At 32.9% G+C, this 27317-nt stretch overlaps 1 protein-coding gene and 1 pseudogene across 1 annotated transcript; one reads left to right on the top strand and one right to left on the bottom strand.

The window, feature by feature from the left end:
• Positions 1 to 10566: 10566 nt before the first annotated feature.
• Positions 10567 to 11050, top strand: LOC120116724 (arabinogalactan protein 23-like). The gene has a single exon (XM_039137133.1). The coding sequence runs from the start codon at positions 10638 to 10640 to the stop codon at positions 10875 to 10877; it is 240 nt and encodes a 79-aa protein (XP_038993064.1). The 5' UTR covers positions 10567 to 10637; the 3' UTR covers positions 10878 to 11050.
• Positions 11051 to 11676: 626 nt separating this feature from the next.
• On the bottom strand, positions 11677 to 25759 carry LOC120116723 (annotated as a pseudogene).
• Positions 25760 to 27317: the final 1558 nt, after the last annotated feature.

Here is a 27317-nt window from a genome sequence, read left to right as displayed (position 1 = left end):
TAATTAACATTATAAATACAGATTCATTAAAACATAATACAAAATATTTTGTTATATTTGATTACATGCCAAACAAATTCCAAAATGGTTATTAAAGTCCTAATGTTATTGGGGAGTCAACCTTAGTAAATGATGTCTGTTGATACTGCTTCACTCCTTGATGATTATCTGCTGTTTCCTACACGTGGAAATACACATGATAAGTATATCTTAGTGAGTCATAAAATAATAAATTACCTTTGGTGTTCAAACATATTTTATTTCCCATTTGTCAAAACCATTTGCCATGATTCTTTCTTTTCGTTTGAAACCTCCATTTATGTTTATAATACATCATTATGCATTTTAAACTCTAACATCTTTTCTGTTGATAATGCACCGATATGCATTTCAACTATAGTATACTTTTATGTTGATAATGTATCCATATACATCTCAACCATAGTATACTTTTCTGTTGATAAGGTACCCATATACATTTCAACTCTAGCATACTTTTCTGTTGATAATGCACCCATATGCATTTCAACTCTAGTATACTTTTATGTAGATAATGCACCCATATGCATTTCAACTCTGGCATCATTTCATGCCAATAATGCACCCATATGCATTATTCTTTTATGCTGACTGTGTACCCATATACATTTCAACTATGACATCCTTTCATGCCAATAATACACCCATATGCATTATTATTTTAGATTCGTTTTAGATCAGTTCATATTCTAAAACCTCATTCACAACATCAATTTCATATATTTCCATAGCACATAATAATTTCAGTAAAATATACATTAACATATAAATATTACATTCTGAATAATTTCTAATCATATTCATCTAAATTACATACAATAAATGTACTCACCTGGCTTTCCTTGCTCAAAGTCCAAAAGTAAAGATGATTACTGCGAAACTTGGCTCTTGCCTTTTGTCTTACTCGACTCAGGAGCTTTATTTCGATCTATCCCACATTCATTAAATACATGAGTAATATCATTTGTTAGTGTATATCCTAACAATTATAGCTTAAACATTAATCAAAATATTGATTATTAACTTTTCTACAACAATATCAACACAAATTACAATTTCTGGCCCTTCAGTATTGATACCCCTACTATGGTATCGATACTACCCTATTATGATATCAATACCCCCTACCAGTATCAATACCAAAATTAGATTCGATGTGGCCAGTATCGATACCCTTACCATAGGTATTGATACCACTATACTATGGTACTGATACCCTTATATGGTATTGATACCAAAATTAGGTTCGATGTTACCCGATTTCGATACCCTCACCATGGTATGGATACCACTTCAATAGGTATCGATACTGATTGAATCAGTATCGATACTTCTCATATGATTTAGCCTAATTTTTGCCTATGGTATCGGTACCACTTCATTAGATACCGATACCTCTTCCCAAATTTTCCAGTTTTCAACTCGAAATTTACCCAACTTTGGCCAATTTTCCTTTAACAATACTATATAATACTTCTTTACTTAATCCTAATTCATTTCCTTCATTTAGACACTTATAACATCCAGTTTTCCTCAAGAGCATTTGATTATAAGAATCACCCCATAATTTCTAACTTGTTATTTCACTCAACCAATACTTATAATCTTTCATTTACCTTAATAACAAGTCAATTTTACCAACAAACATTAATAAACCTTCATATATTAACATATCATTATAAAACCCATTTTCTTTAATCACTAATACCTCATTCATAACTTAGTTTTAATCTCTTCTAAACATTTATTAAGTTTCCATCATATGCAAGGATTTGATAACTAACAAAAATTGAAGGAGTAATTCATTAACTTGGAAACTTACCTTTAGCTAGGGTTGAAGGCTTTTTCACGTAAAAGATAAAGAAGAAGAGAGTGTTTGACTTTCTTTTTCATTCTCTCTTTATTTCTCTAATATATATATATATACCATAATAAATGAATTTTAAATTCATTTATATCCAAATACCCATAAATGCTCTTTTTAATCTTTCCTCAGTCCTCACTACAATTTAGTCTAGACTACTATTCCCACATCATTCTCATCTTGATCAATTAACCAATTTATAAAAATAAAGGAGATCCCCAACGTTGTGGTAACTACAGAGGTATTAAACTACTCAGCCATACCATGAAGCTATGGGAAAGGGTGATAGAGGCTAGGTTGAGACAAGTCACTAGGGTTTCGGAAAACCAATTTGGCTTTATGCCAAACAGGTCTACCACGGAGGCGATTCATCTACTTCGACGGCTTATGGAGAAATATAGGGAAAAGTCTAGAGATCTCCACATGGCGTTCATTGACCTTGAGAAGGCCTATGATAGCGTTCCTCGCGATACGATATGGAAGACTTTGGAAACGAGACGGATACCAACTGCTTATATCCGGACGATTCGTGATATGTACTGTAGATCTACTACTTACGTCAGGACTACAGTTGGCGACACCGAGGCATTCCCGGTGGAAATCGGACTCCACCAGGGGTCGGCTCTTAGCCCTTACATCTTCGCCTTGATTATGGACGACATCTATTGTGCGACACCAGACGGTGTACCTTGGTGTATGCTTTTCGCTGACGACATTGTCTTAGTGGCTGAAACAAAATCTGAGTTGAATAGCAGACTGGCTACCTGGAAGACTGCTTTGGAAGAAAAAGGTTTAAGGATCAATATTGAAAAGACAGAGTATTTATGTTCAAACTTCAGTGGGAACCAAAATGATGAAAATGTAGAAGTATGCATCGAAGGACACGTTCTTCCCTCAAAGGATTGTTTCAAGTACTTAGGGTCTATGATACATAAAGATGGGGGTGTAGATGATGACGTTACACACCGTATAAAGGCGGGATGGCTAAAGTGGAGGGCTGCTACTGGAGTTTTGTGTGACAAGAAGGTGCCTCTAAAACTTAAGGGAAAATTTATAGAATGGCAATAAGACCAGCGCTGTTGTATGGATCAGAATGTTGGGCACCCAAGAAGGATCACGTTAGGAGGATAGAGGCCGCAGAAATGAGAATGCTTCGATGGACATGTGGTAGGACTCTGTGGGATATGACGACAAACTCTGCTATTAGGATGTCCTTAGGGGTGATGTCTGTTTCCGAAAAAATGAGGGAGGGAAGACTACGGTGGTTTGGACACGTCCTTAGGCGACTACCGTCGGATGCGGTCAGGAGGGTAGAGTCGATTACAGTCGACGGTGCCAGAAGGAAAGGACGACCAAGGCGGAAGTGGGATGACTGCTTGAGATCTGATTTGAGGGATTTAGGCCTTACCGAAGACATGACCTATGATAGGAAATTATGGAGGCTTAAGACTAGGGTAGTCGAGTAGTGTGGGTCACATCTATAGGGTGTATCATCTTTGTCTTCTTTTAAATGCATTTGTAGTTATTTCCTTGACTTTTACTTTTTATACTTTTCTGTTATTGGTATTTATGAAATATTAGAACTGGGCTTACTATCGTTGTCTCATGTGTATCATTCTCATCATGTTTCCTATGTTATTTTTAGCCGGGTCTTAGGTTTCTGTCTATATGCAGAGACTCTTTCGCAGGGATTATTTTGCAGGGATTACTCCCCATTACAGAAGCACATATGATATTAATGACTGCATATGAATACTGTTTAACTATGTATTTATGTAATTATTTATACATGCATTGCATTTTATCTATATATTTTTAATTTTCTGACTGCCGGAGGTCTTTCACGGAAGCTATTCTCAACCTGGCGTTGGGGGCAGCCTACTACCCTACCTCCCCCTTACCCCATACATATGGGAATTGGGTTTTGTTGTTGTTGTTGTTGTTGTATATTTTAATTCCTTTCAAATTAATCAATGTCCTATTATTCGGGGTATTACAATCACAAGTTCAATTATTTGTTGATTTGGTAAATGATATTTCAATTCTCGAGTGAAATATATTTGAAAATGTCGTAATTAAATTATCTATATGATAAATAAATGTATATTTATAATTTAGCGTATGAATTTTAAATATATTTCACATCAAATTTGAATCAATATTTAGCACAAGATTAACTATCAGGTTATTAAAAGAAATTATTTGATATAATAGTGACATGATACAACCATATCCTTTTGAATCCTACATATTGATTTAAGACTTATACAATAGTATGAAGATTTTTTTTCTTTTATTTTGGTGTGGTTTCATTAGGGTTTATTGCGTGATGGGAAAATGGATGAAAAAACAATTTTTAAAAAAATACGTTTTATAGAAAATATGTTTCCCAAAACTATTAAGTAGATTATTATATTGGTGAAATGTAGTCTTACGGGAAGCACCTTTAAAAATATTTTTTTTCTTAAAAAAAATGTTTTGAATAGTGTAATAAAAGTAGCTTCCTAAAAAAAAGCTTTGAGGGTATTAATTCGAGAATTAATCAATTTTAAATGTCAGGGTTTAAAATTAGGTAAACTATGTATTTAGTATCCCAAGTATCATTTTTCTTATGTTTTAATCACTCGGTTATTTTTTATTTCAAAAATCATACTTAACCTTTAGTTATGTTTTCATTTTGGCCATCCACCGTTAAAATTTTAAGATGACATCGACGTGTTTTCCATAAGATAATGCTATATTATCTTTGAAAAAATAAAAAAAGTGTAGTTGACAATTGTATTAAATTTTTGAAAAAAATAGTTGGATTAGCAAAAACAAAATAAAAGTGATAATTAGAGACAATGTATAGTTTACCCTTAAAAAAGATTTAAGCGTTTACAGGCTCTGAAGTCGAAAGAGTTTGGACCCATTTTGGCAGTCCTAAATAGCGAACTTTGTGATAAGAGAGCATGATTGCCGCTGCTGCTCTCATTTAAGGCTACATATTAACCCGCAAAATGATTTATGGGTTTAAGTTTTACTTGGCCTTGAACTCTGCTTAAATTTATATTCAATCGCTACAACGAGGAAGAAATTCCAAGAAGAGAAAGAAAAAAAAACTCATACAAGAAGCATTTTATGCAATGAATCGACTTCATCACAATAATATAACGAAGTAGGAAATAATTGTATCATAAATACAATATACAAAAAGAGAGAAGCAGGCGCATGGGGGAGGCCAAACAAGCCCTTAAATTAATGCTTGAAGAGAGCAAGAAGAGAAACAATCAAGGAGAAGCCAACGGCGGCGGTAGAAACTCCGACGGAGAATCCAGCTCCAGCGTCTTGTGCGGGGGACGGAGCCTCACTAACCTGCGCAGAGGCAACGGTCAAGATTGCCATTACCAAAGCCAAAAACAAGGCCTTCAACATGCTAACTTGCACCATTTCTGAAAGAAAGAAAAAGGAGACGTGAAGAAGAAGCTGAGGAAATTTGGTAGATTCCGCTGCTGGTGAGGGAAGAAGTTTCTTTGATTGGGTTATAGGGGCGGAAAGGGCAGTGTCTTATAGGAAGGTGAACGATACGTGGGGTCCACTCAGCTAACGTTCACATTACAGGCTTTACAACTAATAAGATGAAAGGGTTAAAGTATACAAATGGTCATCCAACCGTAGAGTATTGCTTTATTAAATCCTCTGATTATTAAAAGTTATAAAATGATTATTTAACTTTTCATATGTTTCAAATTTATCTTTTTATACTTAAAAAATTGACGGATGTCTGAATAATAAAATACTTTGGTTCTATTATTACGTCCATCTTGTTTGGTTTTACATCTCACAAGAAGAGAAAGCAATGGAAACTCCTAAACATTCTTCCACCATAACCAAGAAGAAAAAGGTTGAAACAGAAACTATTTCGAAGAGGACGACTAATCAAATAATGTTTGGCCCTAGCAATGATTCATGGTATATAGAGAAAAGGCTTTTCAAGGATGATTTGGGCGACAACTCAAGGCTATTGTTAACTTCAGAATTGGTTGAATCTCAGGTTACGACACTAAGATGATGACTGAATAACACAGATTCATAAAGGGTTGTAGATTTCAGTTTATGGCTATGATACAAACATTTAACATTCGATGATTTTCAAGAGAGGGAAGCATGAAGCCTACATCTTCATCAAAAACAGGATTCAACATTTTGTGTGTAAGAGAGATCTAAAATTGAACGATAATGACATATCAATAACTCAAGGTTCAATTTCTCCGTTCTTAACCGAACTCCAAAGGAGTAATTATTTTCCAAGTTTTCTTTAATATCTTTTATGGTAACCAAATGGTCGAAAGTAATGTAAGGCCTCTTTCATTGCTACTAGGGATGGCAACGTGTTAGATTTGGATCGAATCAAGTTAGATCCAGATCTAGATCCATTTTAACATCTTGGATCTAGATCTGGATCTAGACCTGCCCCGGATCCACAAGTCTAGAAAATCGAAACATAGATCCAGATCCAACGGATCTGGGTCCAAAACATATCTGTTAAAAAAAGATCATTCAATTTAATTTTTAATGTAATAAAATTGTCATTAACTTACATCTCCAATGGAGGAAAGATTAATTTCAATACAACTAGTAACAAAATAAAAAACAATAAACTAAAGTCTAAAAAAAACTCCACACAATTACACAAATGTCTTTTGAATAACACGAATATTAAAAAATATAGGTCATGAAACATTCTATTGTCGCAATTTTAGTTTAAAACCTATAAGAACTCAGGCGTCTACCTCTATAAAATATCTATATATATATATATATATATATATATATATTTTAAAAATATTATGTATTAGACTATTTTGTATTCTTGTATTCTATTCTGCATGTGCACGTGATATGGTTGAGTTAGTTGCTAGGTTGTTAGCTACGTTGTTAGGTTAAAATACTACACAACTGTATAAAGAGTGTAGTCGTTCATGTGCAAAATATGAAAAACGTTTCTGTAGTATTCTTTGCTATTCATTGTTACTGTAGTTTCTTAAGATTATGTCATATATATATATATATATATATATTAAAATCAGAGGTGTCATTTTCTATAAATGGGTAAACGAGTCCAAACCCGATATTTTAGTGTTAGATCCAGATTCATCGGGTCCAAATTTTTATGATCCAAACCCTATAAAACGAATCTAAATTTACAAATTCAGATCGGGTCAAGATCCATTAACATCCCTAATTGCTACTATTTTGTGTGGTTATATTCCTTTTCTTCTTTCTTATTTTTATGTGTGATTTTACTCTTAGGAATAAAATGTAGATGAAGTTTGGGGCATTTACATCTCGTTTTAAAGGAATTGTATTTTTTTTCTTATATATGAAATGAAAAGTATACATTATTATTTTATCATATATCAGTCAATAGGTTGTTGGTCAGCTTAGACGACTCTCAAGTTTTTAAGAGAATAATATAAGTTTAGAATGCATGAATAATCAGATGAATATTTTATAAATTTTAATAGTTGGAAGACTCGTTAAAACAGTATCCTGTAGTCAGGGACCATTTATATAATTTTCCCAAGTTGCAAAAGGAGAAAAAAGAACAACTCATAAGTGAAGTGAACATGATGGAAGATACGACTTTCACCTTATTATGTCATGTTCGCTCAACTTATTAGCTGTTTTTTTTCTTCCTTATATTGCAACTTATTAGCTGTAATGTGAACGTTAGCTGTCACTGTTCTGCTCAGTAGACCCCACGCGCCGTTCACCTTCCCATAAAATATCACCCCTATAAACTCAATCAAACAAATTTCTTCCCTCACCAGCAGCAAAATCTACCAAATTTCCTCATCTTCTTCTCGTATCTTTTTCAGAAATGGCACAAGTTAGCATGTTGAAGGCCTTTTTGTTGGCTTTGGTAATGGCGATCTCAGCCGTTGCCTCAGCCCAGGTGAGTGAGGCTCCGTCGCCATCACCGGACGCTGGAGCTGGATTAGCCGTCGGTGTTTCTACCGCCGCCGTTGGCTTTTCCTTGATTGTTTCTCTTCTTGCTTTCCTCGGGCATTAAATTGGTCCGGGCTTGTTTGGCCGTACTCTGCGCGTGCTTGTGTGTTTTTTGGATTTGTATATGTATTATATGATACAATTCTTTATTGCTTCATGAGATTGTTGTAATGAAGTCCGTCTTTAGGTGAGCAAAATTTGATTTGATTCGAAAAAATTTTAAATTTAAATTGAATTGTAAAATACAATTCAAATAACTCAAATTTTTAAGTAATTAGTAGATGAATTTTTAAGTTTAAGTCGAATCTCTCAATTTTGTATGATATATATATATATATATATATATATATATATATATATATATATATATATATATATATTTTTTAATAAAAAATCACACATGAATTTTATAATCTATTTAAATTTAAATCAAATAATATCATAATATTATAAATATTGATAATTAAATTTAAACACAAATTAAAAAATTTGACCCGACTCGAATTTTATAAACTCGACTCGAAAAAAAATTTCAGTCAACTCCGAATTGTAAAATATAACTCATCAATTCGAATAACTTAAAATTTTAACTCGAATAGATCGAATGCTCACCTTTATAGATATGAATTTTTTCGCAACAAGTAATGGAACAAATTGAGCAAATGCATGCGTAACTTAATTATTGAATTGAGATGGCTTCAATTTAATTTATATCTTTACAAGTATTTAAAATATAAAAAAATAAATAAATTTATAAATGAATAAATAAATAAATTTGACATAAACAAATAAATACATATTAATATTCATTTATTAAAATAATATAAAAAATTATCATATTAATTTAGTTGACTTAATAAATAAACCTAAACAATTTTTGTTTAACAGTTCACGAATAATATACTTTGTTTATTTACACACTTACTAGCGGATCTGCTCATAAAGGAAGGGCTCTAGTGAAAATCTTTGTAACAAAAAAAAAGTTAATTGTGTCAGATAATTATGATTTTTATTTTAAATTAGTTCCTAAAAGTTTAAATGATTCAATTTCATCCTTAAGTTATGATTATCATTCTAAATTAGTCTTTAAACTTTTGAACATTTCATTTTTATCTCCGAATTATGATCTTCATTCTAAATTGGTCCCTAAACTTTTTTGAATATTTTTATTTCATCCCAAACTATATGAATATACTAATCGCATCCTTTGCTAATAAAATTGTTAGGACAAGTTATATTATTATATGTTTGGAAAACATAATATTTATATTAAACTATGCTTGAAACTAATTACATATTTGGATGACTTTTGGGATGAAATTGAAAGATTCAAAAGTTTGGGGAACAATTTAGAATGAGAGTCATAGTTTGAGGATGAAATTAGAATGTTTAAAAGTTTAAGGACTAATTTAGAAAAAAAATTCATAATTTAAGGATGAAATTAAAATATTCAAAAGTTTAAGGATCAATTTAAAATGTAAACAATAATTTAGAGACATATGATGTAATTAACTAAAAAATATTTATTCATTTTTAACGCAAAGTACACTAATGATCACTTAATTATTTAGAGATTTTAATTTAATTATTAATTATTTAATTTTATTCATCAAATCATTTAATTATTTAAATAATGTTAATAAAATTATATGTGATTAACATTTGAGAGATAGTTAGCTGGTAATTAACAAAATTGATATAATTATATATTTAATTCTCATTATTTATATATTTTATTATTTTAGTCTTAATTTTAAATTAATTTAATATATTTAATCGTCCAATCAAATGACGACGTATGTCATTAATACATGTCACATGATTGAAAGATTTTTTTTCTTAATATTGGTAATGACTTAAATATTTTTTCATCTTATATCGAATTCGTGAAAGATGTGTTGAGCACTATTATACCTTCAAAAATTACCAACTATCCCTTAGATGAGATCTCTAGATAGACTCTTTTGCCTACTAAAGCTCTTAAGGAATCCATATCCTCCTGATACATGAATATCATAGATTTCAAATCAACTACAATACATATATAAAACATTTTAACAGAACCACATGATATAATAGAGCGAAATCTAAGATCTAACAACCATATCTATTTGGCTTGCTGACGTACTGAGTAGCCATAATCACTCTATCCTTTACACCATCGAATAGAGTTATTATAAATACTTCTCAAGCCATGACTACGGTTCTTCGTTCAAACTAAAGTAGGTGAACCACCAACATTAACAAGACAATTTGTTCCATTAGCGCATTTTAAAAATTTTACTAAGCTACTTTCTTAAATTATTAATGTAAATAAATTTAACTACTAAATTGAACATATTTCTTTTTTTATTCAACCTTTTCAACTCAAAATTATAATATTATTTTGTAAATATATTTCAAGTTTTTGCATCACAAAATTGAATAGCTAAACTAAGAAACTAAACCGAACGAGCTATTAACATTTTTTTTGAGAATTGCAGATTTTAAAGAGCGAAGGTAATACAAAAATACAAAATATAATTTTAAATTTTACATGGAGAATGAGGAGTCAAAATGTGTATCCTAAAACCATGCAAAACCAAAGGAACAAAACAGAAACCCTAATTAGAAGGCAAAGGAAAGGTATAAAATAACCCATGAACTCACCTTCTCCTCACCTGCAGAACAATAAAAACTAAAAAGCACAGCTTTAAAAAAAAAAGTTTTTCAGCACACAGTTGAGGCAGGTATCTCCAACACCATGGACATGAAGAAGATCTCTTGCGCTGTCATCGTGGTCGCCGCCTCCATGAGCGCAGTCATGGCTGCCGGTGCCGCCGCCCCGGCAGCCGCAGTCACCCCAGGTGCCTCCCCACTTGGCTCCGCCTTGGGTGGCGCCGCACCAGCTTCTGCACCAGGCCCAGAGTCCAGCGTTGCAACCTCAACCTTGCCTGTTCTTGGGTCCTTGGTTGGAGCCTTCCTTGTCTCTTTCTTTGCTTAAATACATGGTTACCTACACTAAGCCGATAAATTATCTACATATAAATTGTATTGAAGGGCTCAAATTTGATTACTTGGGTTCAACTGATTGAAGATTGTTTCTTCAATTCATTTGTAATATGAGAATTTGATTTCCTTCTGATATTTTGCTATAAAATTTGTCGGCATTATTATTCGATTAGTGTACCCGACCAAATTTCATTATAAAAATAGAGTTTGATCTCGGAACAATTAATGCTATTAAGAATTGTCTTCAATATTTGGCTCGAAACCAATAGAGTTAAAATCTGCAAAACATAAGTAGATGTGTGATTTTATGTTTAAAACTTATATTCTCTTATTTTTATTTCCAAATTCATGGCTTTTATTAGAAGCTGAGAAGCAATATCAAAAATAAGTGTTAAATAATTTGCAAGTTGATCATAACTTTTGTTTGTTTGATGGGATGAGTTTAGAGTTAATGTTGCTCACCAAAATACATCAATAATGTGACACACCAAATTGAAAAAGGAAAACAAGCTATAGTTTCTAATGTAAAGTCAACTAAATTCCGGGTCGGGGCAAGGAAAAACAATGCCCCAGTTGCCATCCTTAACTGCAACCAAATCCTTTAATAAGAAAAAAGGTAGATAAGGCTGATGCAGATGAGCCATTCATTTCTAATTTACTTGTAATTAGACCAAAGGCAACATTTTGGAGCAGATAAGTCGATTTGTATCCAGATAGTTAAGAGACAATGTTGCATTTTGCATATTTCTCACCACATCCCATTTCTTTACATAAAGAAAACTGCTGTAAACCTACTGCCGCTTCCGTTTTGATTTGTTGGAGGCCTTTCGGCTTTCAACTTTCCTCTTTGCAGCTTCAAATTCTTCTTCAGTGGGTTCAGACTCAGCATTACCACCGTATCTGGACACCAGTGATGAAAACATGGAATCAAATCGGTCCTTCCTCTCATTTCCATGCTGAGATATCATTGCAAGTAGATCCGGTTCCGGCTGTTTAATTGATCCGTTTAATAAACAGAAGAATTGGCATGTATTATTACACGTAAATATCCTAAAATTATAAGGGAAAACCCCAGTAAAAGACTCACTTCCCCTTCCTCCTTGAGAGACTTGTAGGTGGCTTCATTTCAGACTTTCGTTACCCATTTCTTATAGGCTTTGGTTTCTTCCAATTCTCCTACACAAGACAGAAACAAAGAGAAAAAAAAAAAGCCATAAAGGATCCATAATTTATCAAATTGGCTTTTGCTTATCATCTTGTCATAACCATTTTTTTTAGGTAAAAACAATTAAAATATTATTATTTTTAAAACGATTATGACTTTAATTTTGGAAAATGGGTTATTTTAGATTGATTTGGATTAAATTGAAAAAGGAGTCGCCATCGACCTTTGGGTTAGGTAGGTCGAACACCTAAAAACGTCTTTTAAAACAATTTTAAGAAAAATCGTTTTAAGACAAAATTTGATCTGCGTTTGCCAAAGATTCGATTAAAACGAGTTCGGGAGTAGGTTACGCGTGGAGAAGTATTAACACCCCACAACGCCCAAAATTGATACTGTGTCGCTTACTTTTGGTCGTAGATGGTCAAATTTACGAGTCGAATATAAAGTTAAAAGATGATCCGTTTATTGAACATTGTTTAATTTGCTTCGAATTAATTAAGTAGAGAAAATTCTTTAATTCGAAAAGAAATCTCAAAATTAGCAATCCTCCATCGGTAAGGCTATTTCGACTATTTCTTATCCTGAAAGATGTTCCCTCATCATTGATTTTAAAAATGCAAATCGAATATAAATGAAAAAAATGACATTTACATTTAAAAAATAAATTGATTAACTAAAAATGAATCGAAAATGTAGAATTAAGATCAACAATTTGCATGAAATGAAATCAATTATTATTTAGACATTAATTGCAATATTCGAATTAAAGTGAAATGAATTAATAATGAGCAAAATACAATTAATTTATTTCAAGTTTGTATTTGATTCGAATGTCGTATTGAATTACATCACTTCGACCAAGTGGTGTTTTCCACGCCCATTCTACAAATACCATTCTCGAAACATATTCAGACAATATTTAAATAAAGAAATACAATGGAAGCAAATATAAATAAAATATGCGAAACAAAATATTTATAACAAATAAAGTTAAACATATTTATTCACATATGATATAAATAAGTACATAACATAAAAATATATACATACAAAAGGGATTGACATAAACACAAATCAATATTAAAATTACCAAATAAAATGATCAAAAAGTAAATATTTATAATTACAAGGACTAACATGGTAATAATAACAACTTAAAGAGCTAAAACAACAAAAATAGAAAATTTGAGGACTAAAATAGTAATTATAGAAACATAGGGGCTAAAATAGCACAAAACCAAAAACCTAAGGACTAAATTAGTAAACAAACAGAATCTTAAAAGGTAAAAAACATGAAATTAAAGGACTAAAATATCAAAAATAGAAACTTGAAGGTACTAAAATAGAAAACACAGAAACTAAAGGGATATAAATAGCTCAAACAAAAATTCAAAGGACTAAAATAATAAAACATAAATTTAAAGGACTAAAATAATAAAACATAAATTTAAAGGACTAAACAATAATTACGAAACAAACAGAACCCAAATATAAAACATTAAAAATACAAATACTAGAAACCAAAATAACCCAAAAATATTATTAAGGACTAAAATAAAATGAAAGTAAAACAAGAAAGCCATATTCAGCATTTAACCCAATATATAAAAACAGTGATCAAAATGCATTCAGAATCAAAGTACATGGATTATAAACATAAATAAAACATGTATTTCTTTTACATAGTAAATAGTGACTAAAATGAACCAACAATAAAATATACTGCACATGTATAAATAAATTAAAGTTTGATGGCTCAAACACTAATATAACCACAAAAATGTTTAAAAGCAAATAATGATGGAAATATAACAAAAATAAAATAAGAGCTCAAAATGAAATGATGAAATTTCATTAAAGTGGTTAGATTACAACCATTACACAAGATACAAGGACCTTAACTGTGATTTACCCAGAAATGTTAAGAACATGCGTGTAAGATTACAGAGGTACGAGGACCAAATAAGCTATTAGCCCTTAATCCCATCACTCGATCTCCCTCTTGCTTCAAAACGACGTCGCTCGACGTCTGAGATATAACCCATTTAAGGGTTATTTTAAAACCCTAAAAATCATTTATAACCCCATTCCTCAGCCTCCTTTTCATTTCTTCCCCGTTTCCCCTTCTGTAATCTCTCATTCTCTTACTGCCGAAGCAGAGCACACAACCCCGGCCACCGTAGAACGATGGCCACGGGGTTTCAACATCATTCAGTTTCCCCCTAAAACCGACCTAAAACTAAACCCCCACTCATAACCAAACTCAAAACCCCCAAATCCGAAAGGTAAAAAAAATACCTCCAAAGATAGAGCCTAGTGACTCCTATGAAGCAATGGTGGTCAGTTATGGGTAAGCTCCGGTTCCTCTCTTTTCCTTTCTATTTTTTTTCCACTTCCTTTCTTTTTTCTTTCTTTCTGAAACCCCATGTCCTCATTTCTGAATCCAAAATATCTTCTTTTATCTGATTGCATGCCTCTGATTGATGATGTTGCCGAGGAAATAGGATAATGATATCCTATTTCCATTGATGGACTAGATAGGATTTTGCTTAGATTTTTTTCCTGATTTTTATCTGTGCTTTCTGTTGTTTGATGGATGGCCATCACTGTTTGGCGCATGACTGTCTACGGCGGCGTCAGAGGCTGTCGGGGGATGGCTCGGCAGCTGCAACATCGACGCATGACGGTTAGAACGTTGAAAGATTGGCGGTTGGAGCTGGAAGGCCAATGGCTGAGCTGATGATATTTTAGGGTTTTAAACCCTAGGCTCTACGCGATCTGGACCATTGAATGGGTCTAGATCCAACGGCCAGAAATAAGGCGGCTGGAGCAGAGTAGGAGAAACCCTAGAGTTAGGGTTTAGTTGGGCTTGGGTTGATGGACTTGTAATATGATATTGGGTTCCAAAAGGCCTGCAAAAAATGTAATTTATATATTAATAATAATAATAAATAATAATAATAATAATAATAATAATTAAATAGAAAAGACCCAGACAAAAATGGGTGTCTACAGCTGCCCTGCCCCTCTTTGCACATTCTTGTGTTAACAAGAATAGGGCAAAGACGAAAAGACATCACGTTTTTGTCTGGTTCTCTCCCTTTTAAACTTAGAAATTGGATAATGTTGGTTGTTGGGGACGACACTGCTCATACGTGATGAAGAGTTCGGGTCGTCTAAGGGTGACTCGGTTCCTACATGATGAGGAGATTTGGTCGGGGATGACACTACTCATACGTGATGAAGAGTTCTTGGCCATCTTTACGAAGGTGATAACACGACTCATATGTGATGAAGAGTTCTGGTTATCAAAGGTTGACACGGCTCCCACGTGATGAGGAGATCAGGTCGATGATGACACACCTCATACTTGATGAAGAGTTATGGTCATCTAAAGGTGATAACACGGTTCCTACGTGATGAGGACGACTGGTTATCTAGGGGTGACAAGGCTCCTACTTGATGAGGAGGTCTGGTCGAGTGATGACACGGCTCATACGTGATGAAGAGTTCTAGCCATCTAAAGGTGATAACATGGTTTCTACTTGATGAGGACGACTGGTTATCTAAGGTTGACACGGCTCCTACGTGATGAGGAGATCTGGTCAGGGGGATGACACGGTTCCTACGTGATGAGGATGACTGGCCATCTTTAGGGATAATGGTTTCAAGGGAAACCAACTCAAAGATAGGATTTTGATAGAAACTGTCTCAAGGGAGACAAAATTCGTTTCAAGGGAAATGATCTCAAAGATATTTGTTTTGTTTCAAGGGAAACAAACACAAAGATGATTAATTTTGTTTCCAAAGAAACTGACTCAAAGATTTTTCTTAAAAGAAGCTGTCTCAAGAGAGACAAAATTTTGTTTCCAAAGAAACAAACTCAAAGATAAGTTACGTCTTAAGTGAGACGAAATTTGTTTCAAATGAAACAATCTCAAAGGTTGGTTTTTCATTAGAAACTGGTTCAAGAGAGACAAAATTTGTTTTTAAGAAAATAGCCTCAAAGATTATTTTGTTAAGAGAAACAAACTCAAAGATTTTTCAAAAGAAACTTTCTCAAAAGAGACAAAAACAAAGAAGCATACTCAAAGATTTTTCATTTTGTTTCAAGTGAAACATACTCAAATATTTCTCAAGAAAAATCTGTCTCAAGAGAGACAAAGTTTTGTTTCAAAAGAAATAGACTCAAAAATCCTTTGTTTCAAAAGAAACAACTCAACGATGATGGTTTGTTTCCAGTGAAACAAATTCATAATTTGGAAAATGGTCTCAAGTGAGACAACATTTGTAACATTTGTTTTTAGAGAAATTGTCTTAAGAAAGAAAAAATTCGTTTCAAGAGAAAAAGATTCAAAGATTGTCGATTTTGTTTCTAGGGAAACAATTTCAGAATTTGTGTTTAAAGGGGAAAATGTCTCAAACAAGACGAATCGGTTTTGAAAATCTCAAGTGAGATTACTTTTGTCTCAAGTGAATCAAATTCGAAATTTGTATATCAAAGGAAAAAATGTCTCAAACGAGATGAAATTTGTTTTGAAATAAATAACAATCTCAAGTGAGATTAATTTTGTTTCAAGTGAATCGAGTATCTCAAAGAAAAAAAAATGTCTCAAGTGAGATGAAATTTATTTTGAAAGAAATTATCTCAAACGAGACAAAATTTGTTTTTAGAAAACTGTCTCAAGTGAGACAAAATTTGTTTTTCAAAAGAAGTTGTCTATAGCGAGACAACATTTTGTTTCGAGAGAAACAACATCAAAGGATACTGATAATTTGCTTGTTCCTGCTAGTGGATGAAATGCTTCAGAAGATCTGATTGTTGACTTCAGGAAGTCAAATCATTGTTTCTTCAAGTTAGAGACATCTAGTCATTTTTGAGCTTTGATTTCCTGAGATATCAAAATGATGCATTTTTGACTGACTATCTTGGATATTATGATGGATGTCAAGATGAAATTCATTTGATTTGTCCTCAAGTGAGGCAAAAATGTTTTTAATACACATGATGATAAATGTTTGATGCAACTTTTATATATAATGTATGTAAGTGTATATATGTTTGTTTGTATGTATATATGCTTTTCTCGATCTTGAAGGAGAATGGTTGCGAGAGCAGTCTTCATTATATCTTTGATTCAGTTTGTCTGCATTTCCACTAGGGTGTACTCTTTCAAACCTTGAACTGAGACAATTTGTTTCCTTGCCCCAACAAATTTTGACTCGCAAATTTAGCTTCTCTTGCCCCAGCTTTGATCTTGAGCTTCAGAGAGATATTCGTTGAATTCCATGATATGCATCCAGAGAGGTTATCTTGTTTGAAAATGTTTTCCTTTTTCTTTTTATTTTCAAAAGTCTGAAAATATCTATCAAAAGAGTTTTAAAAATGTTTAATCAAAGATTTTGAAAATATTACCCCTTTCAAGGTTTCACAATTGACAAATCATAAAACAAGAGTTCATTGTATATCAAAGAATTAATTACACTGTTAATTCTTCAATAAATTATAGCTATTTGACAAATGTCAAGATCAATGCTATCTTTGAGGAATGGTTTAAGTGAGAAGAGGATAAAATGTCTCAGGTTGTTATTTTTAGTCGAAGGTATGGTGTTCTCCTTTATTTTTTGTTCACTAATCTAATAGAGTAGCTTTTGTACTCATTTATTGGTTCGACTCCCAGTTCTCGTGTTCTTATTCGGGTTGTACGATGCCTTATCAAGGGACTTGTACGATCGCCTCATATGCAATAGTCTCCATATTCGAGCTGCCTTTTCAGGTTTTCAACTCGAATCCTCCTTTGGTTTCAAGACGTTACTTAGAATTTACGTCTTGAACCCCCCCTTTGTTATTTTTTCTCTATCATGCATTAAAGATTTTAGAAAACCTTTTTTTTTGTAAATAAAATATTAATCCTGATGGGTGGAATGAAATCTGAAGAGTATCTTCTGCTTAGAAATCCATGTATGATTATAAAGGACTTTTTAGGAACGTAACGTAGGCCATGGTTCATGGTTATGAAAAAATGGATAAATAAGCTCAAACAAGTGTTTAAGGGTAGTTAAACCAAGGTCAATTCCTTCTGATGCCTTCAATATTGTCTTGCTCAATTTGAATCTGCTCGTATGAGTTCTTTATTTTCTCTTGATGTTCCATGATCTTCGAGTGAAGTGATTCTGGAGTGATTATGCTTGATCAATCTCACGGTTTGAAGCTCGATGCATCATTTGAGTCGATAGACTCTTTGTTTGTGCTCTTTGTCATCTTTTTATTCTTTGCTTTTTCTTTTCTTTTTCTCTTTGTTTTGATTTGATCTTCGCACTTGGCATTTAGTTCACTTTCGGTATATCATCTGAATCGATGTCTTCACTCATGTGAGCAGACTTCCTCCACTTTGCCCCCCAGTGTGGAGGGTGATCCTTGGTTAGGGTTGAATCAGAAGAAAACATAATTTAGGCTCAAAGAGGACACAAGGGATATATTTTCTCATTTTGTGAAGGGATAAAGAAAGAATGACATTCATCATCTCATACACAGAAGTCCTTGCAGAAGAGGTATCCCCAGGGGGATAGATTTTCAGGATTAATTTTTAGTTACATGAAAACAATGTAATTAATGCATTATAGAATTATTTTGAAATAATTCTCTTATTCTGCTTCTTGCTCTCAGCATGTCTCAATTGCTCGCTCGTCCTCAGAAGATCGCTTCGAGATGTCCCACATTGTTTCTTCTTGTAGGAAATTTCATGTTCAAGCGAACATCTTGTACTCAATGTTTGTAGGTCTTATTGGTAGAAAAAGTTGGTTTGACGTCTAAGAAGACGATGGTGTGAATTTATTGGCTCAACAAAATGTATGGGTATGAATTTTTGTGTATCGAAAGGATAAATGCAATGTTTCAAGGTCGCAAAGAATGTTTCAAGGTCTCAAAAAGAATGAATGTCAAAAATTGGTTCTTTTGGTAGTGATCATGAATTATTTAGGGTAAAGAATCAAGAGATTTTATTTTTGGTTTAGAGGGGATAAGATAGGTCCAATCTTGCCATATGTCAAAAAATCTATAATTCTTGAAGAATTAAGAGAATACGTAATTCATTTGATATTCAAAGAACTCAAGATTAAAATTCGTTCCATTATTCAACCTTAAAAGGTAGTATAAATTCAAATATTAAGATTAAAAATATTAATAACATATTAAAAACAGATCAAACTTGAGTTCAAACAAAATAAACTCTCTAGATGCAAATGGTAGGTGCAATGACTTCTCTTGCTTAGCATTAGGATTCCTCTGAATGAATCAGATTCTGGAGTTTGATCTTTAATTCCTTGCAGTTCTCAACGGAATGTCCAGAGCTTCTCAAGTGGTAATTGCGTGTTGGATCAACATCGTAGCCCTCAGGATATGGGACTCTTGTCTCAGATCACCATGGAAGGCTCAGTCCTATAACCAGGTGAACAAGCTTCCATCGTGCTGATTTATTCGAATTTTTCTTTTATTCTCAATGGTGTCACATGATCATGATCATTTCCATCGAATTCTCCATGAACTAATTTCATGCATGTGAAAATGCTTAAAAATTGAAATACATATGCAAAATGCAAAAATGCAAATGCAAACGCAAAAATGTTGATCCCAACGATGAATATCTTAGAATAATTTTCATCAGAAATAAAAGCTTTCACATTACAAGAAAGTCCACTTTACAGACAAGCCTTCGTTTATATGCTGAGTCTGAAATGGATCACTGCTTCGTCTCGGATCTTCATTCTTGAAAATGATGCCTCTCAAGCGTTCTATAACCTAACTCGGTTAATGCCCCTGCGGTGGTGAAGTCAGTACGCCACTCTTCGATGATTAAAGTTGGAATGATCGTAAAAGAGAATCTATGACAAGATTCTTCCTCAAATCAATGGATCGTCATTTCAGTATCGAATATTACACGATCTTCGAGATCACTGCTTCATCTTGGATCTTCGTATTTAGAACTGATACCCCTCAATGCTCTATAAACTAACTCTATTAATGCCTCGACGGTGTTGAAGCCAGTATGTCAATCTTTGATGACTAGTGATGACATGATTGTAGATAAAACTCAACTGCTAGATTACTCCTCGAATTAGTGGATCATCATTTTAGTCTGGAATGCTGCACGATCATCGAGCAAGTCTCATTCTTGTATTTTGAGCTTCTTTGAACCCTCGGTGCATGCCTACATACACGACTGCTTGACTGAAAGTTTTCACCTCTTCTTGTGAAAAATTTTCTCTTAGATACCCCCTTGCGGATCAACACTTTTGCATTATGATGATGCAATGCAATGCAAAGAATTATGACAAAATGACACAAACAAAAGAGAAGAAATAAGTTAGTGTACACAAACAAAAGAGAAAAACAAGTTAGTACATGTAAAATAATTGATACAGATAAAAAATGTTATTCAAAGATGAATATAACACCTACCCAGTCATGATATCTACCCGAACATGCTTTCGATATATAGCAATCCTACCCGGACATGCTTTCTGCCCACAATGATCTATTTTCAAGAAATTGGTCCTAACCGCATGGTATCTAGTTCGCATGCTTTTATTCGAAAAGAAAACAGATTCTACGAACTTAAAGAAAAAGATAAGGGTTTAGAAACGCTCCTCCTTTGTGTACACCTATTTTAGGTACTTACTAACGGACAGAGGTTCGGTATGACTATATCTAGGGTGGCCGTTCTACAGTTCACTATATGCATGGTTTCGGCTCTATCAGGAAAATGGTGCTTGAATTGTCCTTGATGTCGGTGCCCCATTGGGCTGCCAGACCCTCGATCCTCACCCATTACAGGTTTCGAGCGGAACGAGTTCAATTCGAGGGGATTCACTGCCTTATACTTATACGAGGAATAAATCCCTACGAAGGTATATGGTATGTATCCCATAGGTTATTTGCTAAAACTCATACGAAGAATAAATTCTTACGAGAGTAAAGCATTCACCTGACTAATTTGGATCGAAGCTCGTGTCTAGAGCTTATGTATGCTAATGCGAGTAATGTGTGTGAGGAGGAACGTACCTACCTTTGACTCAAAAGGAAAACAAAACAAGGAAAAAACTTGATAAAACCTTGACGAATCTGAACACAAAGATTAAATTGTTAATATGAAAGATAAAAATGAAGCAATTAAAAACTTCAATAAACGAATCATAAGTTAACTAAAGACTCAAACTCATAATTTCGACCACAACGACAATGTGTAAGCGACCTACAGCTGGACTCTCTAAAAAAAGGTCCCCAACGGAGTCGCCAAGCTATCATAACCATTTTTTTAGGTAAAAACAATTAAAATATTTTTTTTTAAAAACGATTATGACTTTAATTTTGGAAAATGGGTTATTTTAGATTGATTTGGATTAAATTGAAAAAAGAGTCGCCATCGACCTTTGGGTTAGGTAGGTCGAACACCTAAAAACGTCTTTTAAAACAATTTTAAGAAAAATCGTTTTAAAACAAAAATTTGATATGCGTTTGCCAAAGATTCGATTAAAACGAGTTCGGGAGTAGGTTACGCGTGGAGAAGTATTAACACCCCACAACGCCCAAAATTGGTATTGTGTCGCTTACTTTTGGTTGTAGATGGTGAAATTTACGAGTCGAATATAAAGTTAAAAGATGATCCGTTTATTGAACATTGTTTAATTTGCTTCGAATTAATTAAGTAGAGAAAATTCTTTAATTCGAAAAGAAATCTCAAAATTAGCAATCCTCCATCGGTAAGGCTATTTCGACTATTTCTTATCCTGAAAGATGTTCCCTCATAATTGATTTTAAAAATGCAAATCGAATATAAATGAAAAAAATGACATTTACATTTAAAAAATAAATTGATTAACTAAAAATGAATCAAAAATGTAGAATTAAGATCAACAATTTGCATGAAATGAAATCAATTATTATTTAGACATTCATTGCAATATTCGAATTAAAGTGAAATGAATTAATAATGAGTAAAATACAATTAATTTATTTCAAGTTTGTATTTGATTCGAATGTCGTATTGAATTACATCACTTCGACCAAGTGGTGTTTTCCACGCCCATTCTACAAATACCATTCTCGAAACATATTCAGACAATATTTAAATAAAGAAATACAATGGAAGCAAATATAAATAAAATATGCGAAACGAAATATTTATAACAAATAAAGTTAAACATATTTATTCACATATGATATAAATAAGTACATAACATAAAAATATATACATACAAAAGGGATTGACATAAACACAAATCAATATTAAAATTACCAAATAAAATGATCAAAAAGTAAATATTTATAATTACAAGGACTAACATGGTAATAATAATAACTTAAAGAGCTGAAACAACAAAAATAGAAAATTTGAGGACTAAAATAGTAATTACAGAAACTTAGGGGCTAAAATAGCACAAAACCAAAAACCTAAGGACTAAATTAGTAAAAAATAAAATCTTAAAAGGTAAAAAACATGAAATTAAAGGACTAAAATATCAAAAATAGAAACTTGAAGGTACTAAAATAGAAAACACAGAAACTAAAGGGATATAAATAGCACAAACAAAAACTCAAAGGACTAAAATAATAAAACATAAATTTAAAGGACTAAACAATAATTACGAAACAAACAGAACCCAAATATAAAACATTAAAAATACAAATACTAGAAACCAAAATAACCCAAAAATATTATTAAGGACCAAAATAAAATGAAAGTAAAACAAGAAAGCCATATTCAACATTTAACCCAATATATAAAAGCAGTGATCAAAATGCATTCAGAATCAAAGTACAGGGATTATAAACATAAATAAAACATATATTTCTTTTACATAGTAAATAGTGACTAAAATGAACCAACAATAAAATATACTGCACATGTATAAATAAATTAAAGTTTGATGGCTTAAACACAAATATAACCACAAAAATGTTTAAAAGCAAATAATGACGAAAATATAACAAAAATAAAATAAGAGCTCAAAATGAAATGATAAAATTTCATTAAAGTGGTCAGATTACAACCATTACACAAGATATAGGGACCTTAACTGTGATTTACCCAGAAATGTTAAGAACACGCGTGTAAGATTACATAGATACGAGGACCAAATATTCTATTAGCCCTTAATCCCATCACTCGATCTCCCTCTTGCTTCAAAACGACGTCGCTCGACATCTGAGATATAACCCATTTAAGGGTTATTTTAAAACCCTAAAAATCATTTATAACCCCATTCCTCATCCTCCTTTTCATTTCTTCCCCGTTTCCCCCTCTGCAATCTCTCATTCTCTTACTGCCGAAGCAGAGCACACAACCCCGGCCACCGTAGGACGGTGGCCACGGGGTTTCAACATCATTCAGTTTCCCCTTAAAACCGACCTAAAACTAAACCCCCACTCATAACCAAACTCGAAACCCCCAAATCCGAAAGGTAAAAAAATACCTCCAAAGATAGAGCCTAGTGACTCCTATGAAGCAATGGTGGTCAGTTATGGGTAAGCTCCGGTTCCTCTCTTTTCCCTTCTATATTTTTTTGTTTTCCTCCTCCTTTCTTTTTTCTTTCTTTTTGAAACCCCATGTCCTCCTTTCTGAATCCAAAATGTCTTCTTTTATCTGATTGCATGCCTCTGATTGATGATGTTGCCGAGGAAATAGGATAATGATATCCTATTTCCATTGGACTAGATAGGATTTTGCTTAGATTTTTTTTCTGATTTTTATCTGTGCTTTCTGCTATTTGATGGATGGCCATCACTGTTTGGCGCAGGACTGTCTACGGTGGCGTCAGAGGCTGTCGGGGGATGGCTCGGCTAGGCAGCTGCAACATCGGCGCGCGACGGTTAGAACGTTGAAAGGTTGGCGGTTGGAGCTGGAAGGCCAATGGCTGAGCTGATGATATTTTAGGGTTTCAAACCCTAGGCTCTACGCGATCTGGACCATTGAATGGTTCCAGATCCAACGGTCAGAAATGAGGCGGCTGGAGCAGAGTAGGAGAAACCCTAGAGTTAGGGTTTAGTTGGGCTTGGGTTGATGGACTTGTAATATGATATTAGGTTCCAAAAGGCCTGCAAAAAATGTAATTTATATATTAATAATAATAATAATAATAATAATAATTAAATAGAAAAGACTCGGACAAAAACGAGTGTCTACACATCTCACCATAAAGGATCCAGAACTATATGCAAGACTTTAATTGTACTTCTAGAACAGAAAATTTATAAGCCAGCTTGTCAAAATACACTCTGCAAGAAAGCCTCACCAGCAGTTATTGCCTCATCAAGCAAGTCCTTGAAACGGTGTGAATCAAGCTTAGGATCCGAACAAAGCATTGAACAGAAGAGCCTGTCAAAGCAGAAAAAAATATATATCAGAACTAATCTTGAAAGTCTTAAGGAAAGAAAAACAGTCTGCCTCTCTTACTTATTCATATTGCCCTAGAACTTCATATAAAGATCAAACAGATATTTCTTCTCTGAATCAGATCCCTTGTAATTTGCTTCAAACTCTTCAATATCAGCCTCAGTAACCTGAAATCGTTTCAACCCTTGTGAACAAAATCGAAATGGCAAGCCAAAGTTCAAATGACATAGAGAGGAGTCAAGAAATGCAAAACCTTTTCGTACATAGTCCTGAAGAAGTTTCGCAAATTCTCAACAACGTCCCCAGCAAGATACTTATCAATAAAATCAAGAGAAACATGTTAGAAGGCGATTCACTCATAAGGTAATAAATTTCACAAATGGACCAATTTCAATTGAATAGCTTGTATAACAAAAGGAATCCTAATAGATTCGTTTTTACATAAAAAAATGTGGGAAGAAACTGAATACTTCCATATTCTAATGGATTTGGATAGGCCTGAAATATGTTTACTCACAGTATCATCGATGCAACCAGTTTGGTCATAGATTGCCCGTTTCTAGTCGTCACCGAGAATTGATATAACCTTTTGCAATTGCTGGAATTTATCTTTGGCTTCCTGCATAAGTAATATGAAGTGTTACAAAATGGCAAAAAAAACAACTAAATTTTAGCTTCATATTCTTCCCACCAACAATCCCCCACGAAAACAGATATTCGAAGCCTAATTTCAACATCAAAAATGAAAATTGAGTTTATACCTCATCACCGGGATTTTTATCAGGATGGAGCTTCAGTGCCAATTTATGATATTCTTTCTTAATCTCTTGCTGAGATGCTTTCTTTTCGACACCGAGAATCTGCAAGCAATCAGTTGTTATTGTGCATCTGTTGCTCAAATTTCTAAAGGAAAATTCAATGGATAAAACAACACTTCCAATGAAACAATGAAAATTTTTGGAGAATTTGTCCCATTGAATTTGAACCTATGGAAAAAAATGAAGTCTATATGAATCCATTAAATATATATAACTATTTTATTTCAATTAATTTCATACACAAATTGTTTTCTAACTTCCAACCTAAACTCTAAACCCATCATTAATTAATAAATTGGTTTAAAGATTAAAAAAAAAACTATCTTCTTCACAATCAATGAATCACAGCTAGAAATTTCGAACTTAAAATTAAAAAAAGGGGGGGGGGGAGGACCTCATATAAGCTCCTTTCATTTGGCGATGAAGGGTTTCCATCTTCTTCTTGGACTACTTCTTCATCTTCATCGCGTGAAACCCAGGATTTCTTTCTCTTTCCCATTTTAGCCCACATTAACCAAAATAAAACAAAATGCTCTTTTTTTTAAAGAAATATATATCAGGAACTAAAGAGTGCAGGGTTTTTGGTTTGATCCCATTTAGGTTAGTCTTTAGTGTTGGTTTTGAGCTCTGATTCCTTCCCGCCATCTGAGCGCTTTAACATTTTTTTATGACCTAAAATATACAAAATTGAAAATAATAAAATTATAAATAAGCTTATATTCCTATACCCGATGTTAAGGGGAATGATCACGTGCAACAACCTTAATACATGATTAAAAAAAATGTTATCGATTTTGTTATTATTTAAATAATAAAACAGATACAAAAATTACTGGAATATTATTATTTCTACCGATTTTATTAATTTTTCTATTGATTTTATTATTGTTGGACACTTTACCGGAAATGTTAAAAAATATTGATGTTTTAAATAGAAATAAAAATGTATTTGATAATTTTTTACATATTTTATTATTTAAATAATAATAAAATCGATAACATCTTTTTTTAACTATATATTAAAGGTGTTACACTGTATAACTTCCCGATGTTTTGTTATAAGAGTGTTATAGATTACACATTTATTTCACTTTTATCAAAGCTTTTCGGTCTACATTAGTAAATTAAACCGTTACAAATTGAAGATATATATATATATATATAATTTAAAGACAAACAAAAAGTGAACCTTGCTTTTAATTTAAGGGTAAAATATAGTAATGGCCACTAAACTTTTCTAAAGCTTTCATTTAGGTCCCTAATTTTTAAAACTTACAATACAACCCTCCAACATTTAGTTTTTTTGTAATATGGTCCCCGACGTAACCAACCGTTTGACGCCGTTACACTGCCGTTAGTACGTTTGCAATATGGTCACTGAACTTTTCAGGCATTTGCATTTAGGCCCCCTAACTTTTAAAACTTGCAACACAATCCTCAATTTCATTATAAAACCCAAATTCCTTTTCGATCTCGAATTTCCTTTTTCGCTTCTCTCTTCTCATTTCCAGCATAACTTTTTCAGTCGGGGATGCATGGGAAATTCTAATCTAACTTTGAATTTTGTGGAGGTATTGACTTAAATAAGGGTCTATTGAGAGAAGACCCGACCAAGGGACTGTCGGGACCATTAACGATTCAAGGTGTAATGTTAGATACATGTCATCTCAGGTGAAGCATAGATGTTTAATGAAATGCTTGTGAGAAAAAAATGGGGTTAGAAATACAGAGTTGACAAATACTACTAAGATGAACTAAGTATCATTGTTGAAAGTCACCAATAAAAATGGAATTATTTTGTATAAATGACATATAATAATTTCTTTGTTTAATCATTGTGGTTAAATATTTTCCAACAGATGATCAAATATAATGAAATCCTAAACAACACATTCACCTCTCAGTCTCTTTCGCTCACATGCACTCTCGTTTGGTTTTCGTTCTTCAATTTTCCACCATGTAAAATTGTACATATTTGGGATTTCATTATATTTGATTATCTGTTGGAAAATATTTAACCACAAGGATTAAACGAAGAAATTATTATATGTCATTTA

Source organism: Hibiscus syriacus, unplaced genomic scaffold, assembly GCF_006381635.1.
Source record: "Hibiscus syriacus cultivar Baekdansim isolate YM2019G1 unplaced genomic scaffold, ASM638163v2 tig00110303_pilon, whole genome shotgun sequence".
NCBI classification, from domain to species: domain Eukaryota; kingdom Viridiplantae; phylum Streptophyta; class Magnoliopsida; order Malvales; family Malvaceae; genus Hibiscus; species Hibiscus syriacus.
The sequence above is the reverse complement of the archived record's forward strand: the minus strand, read 5'-3'. Positions and strand labels throughout refer to the sequence as shown.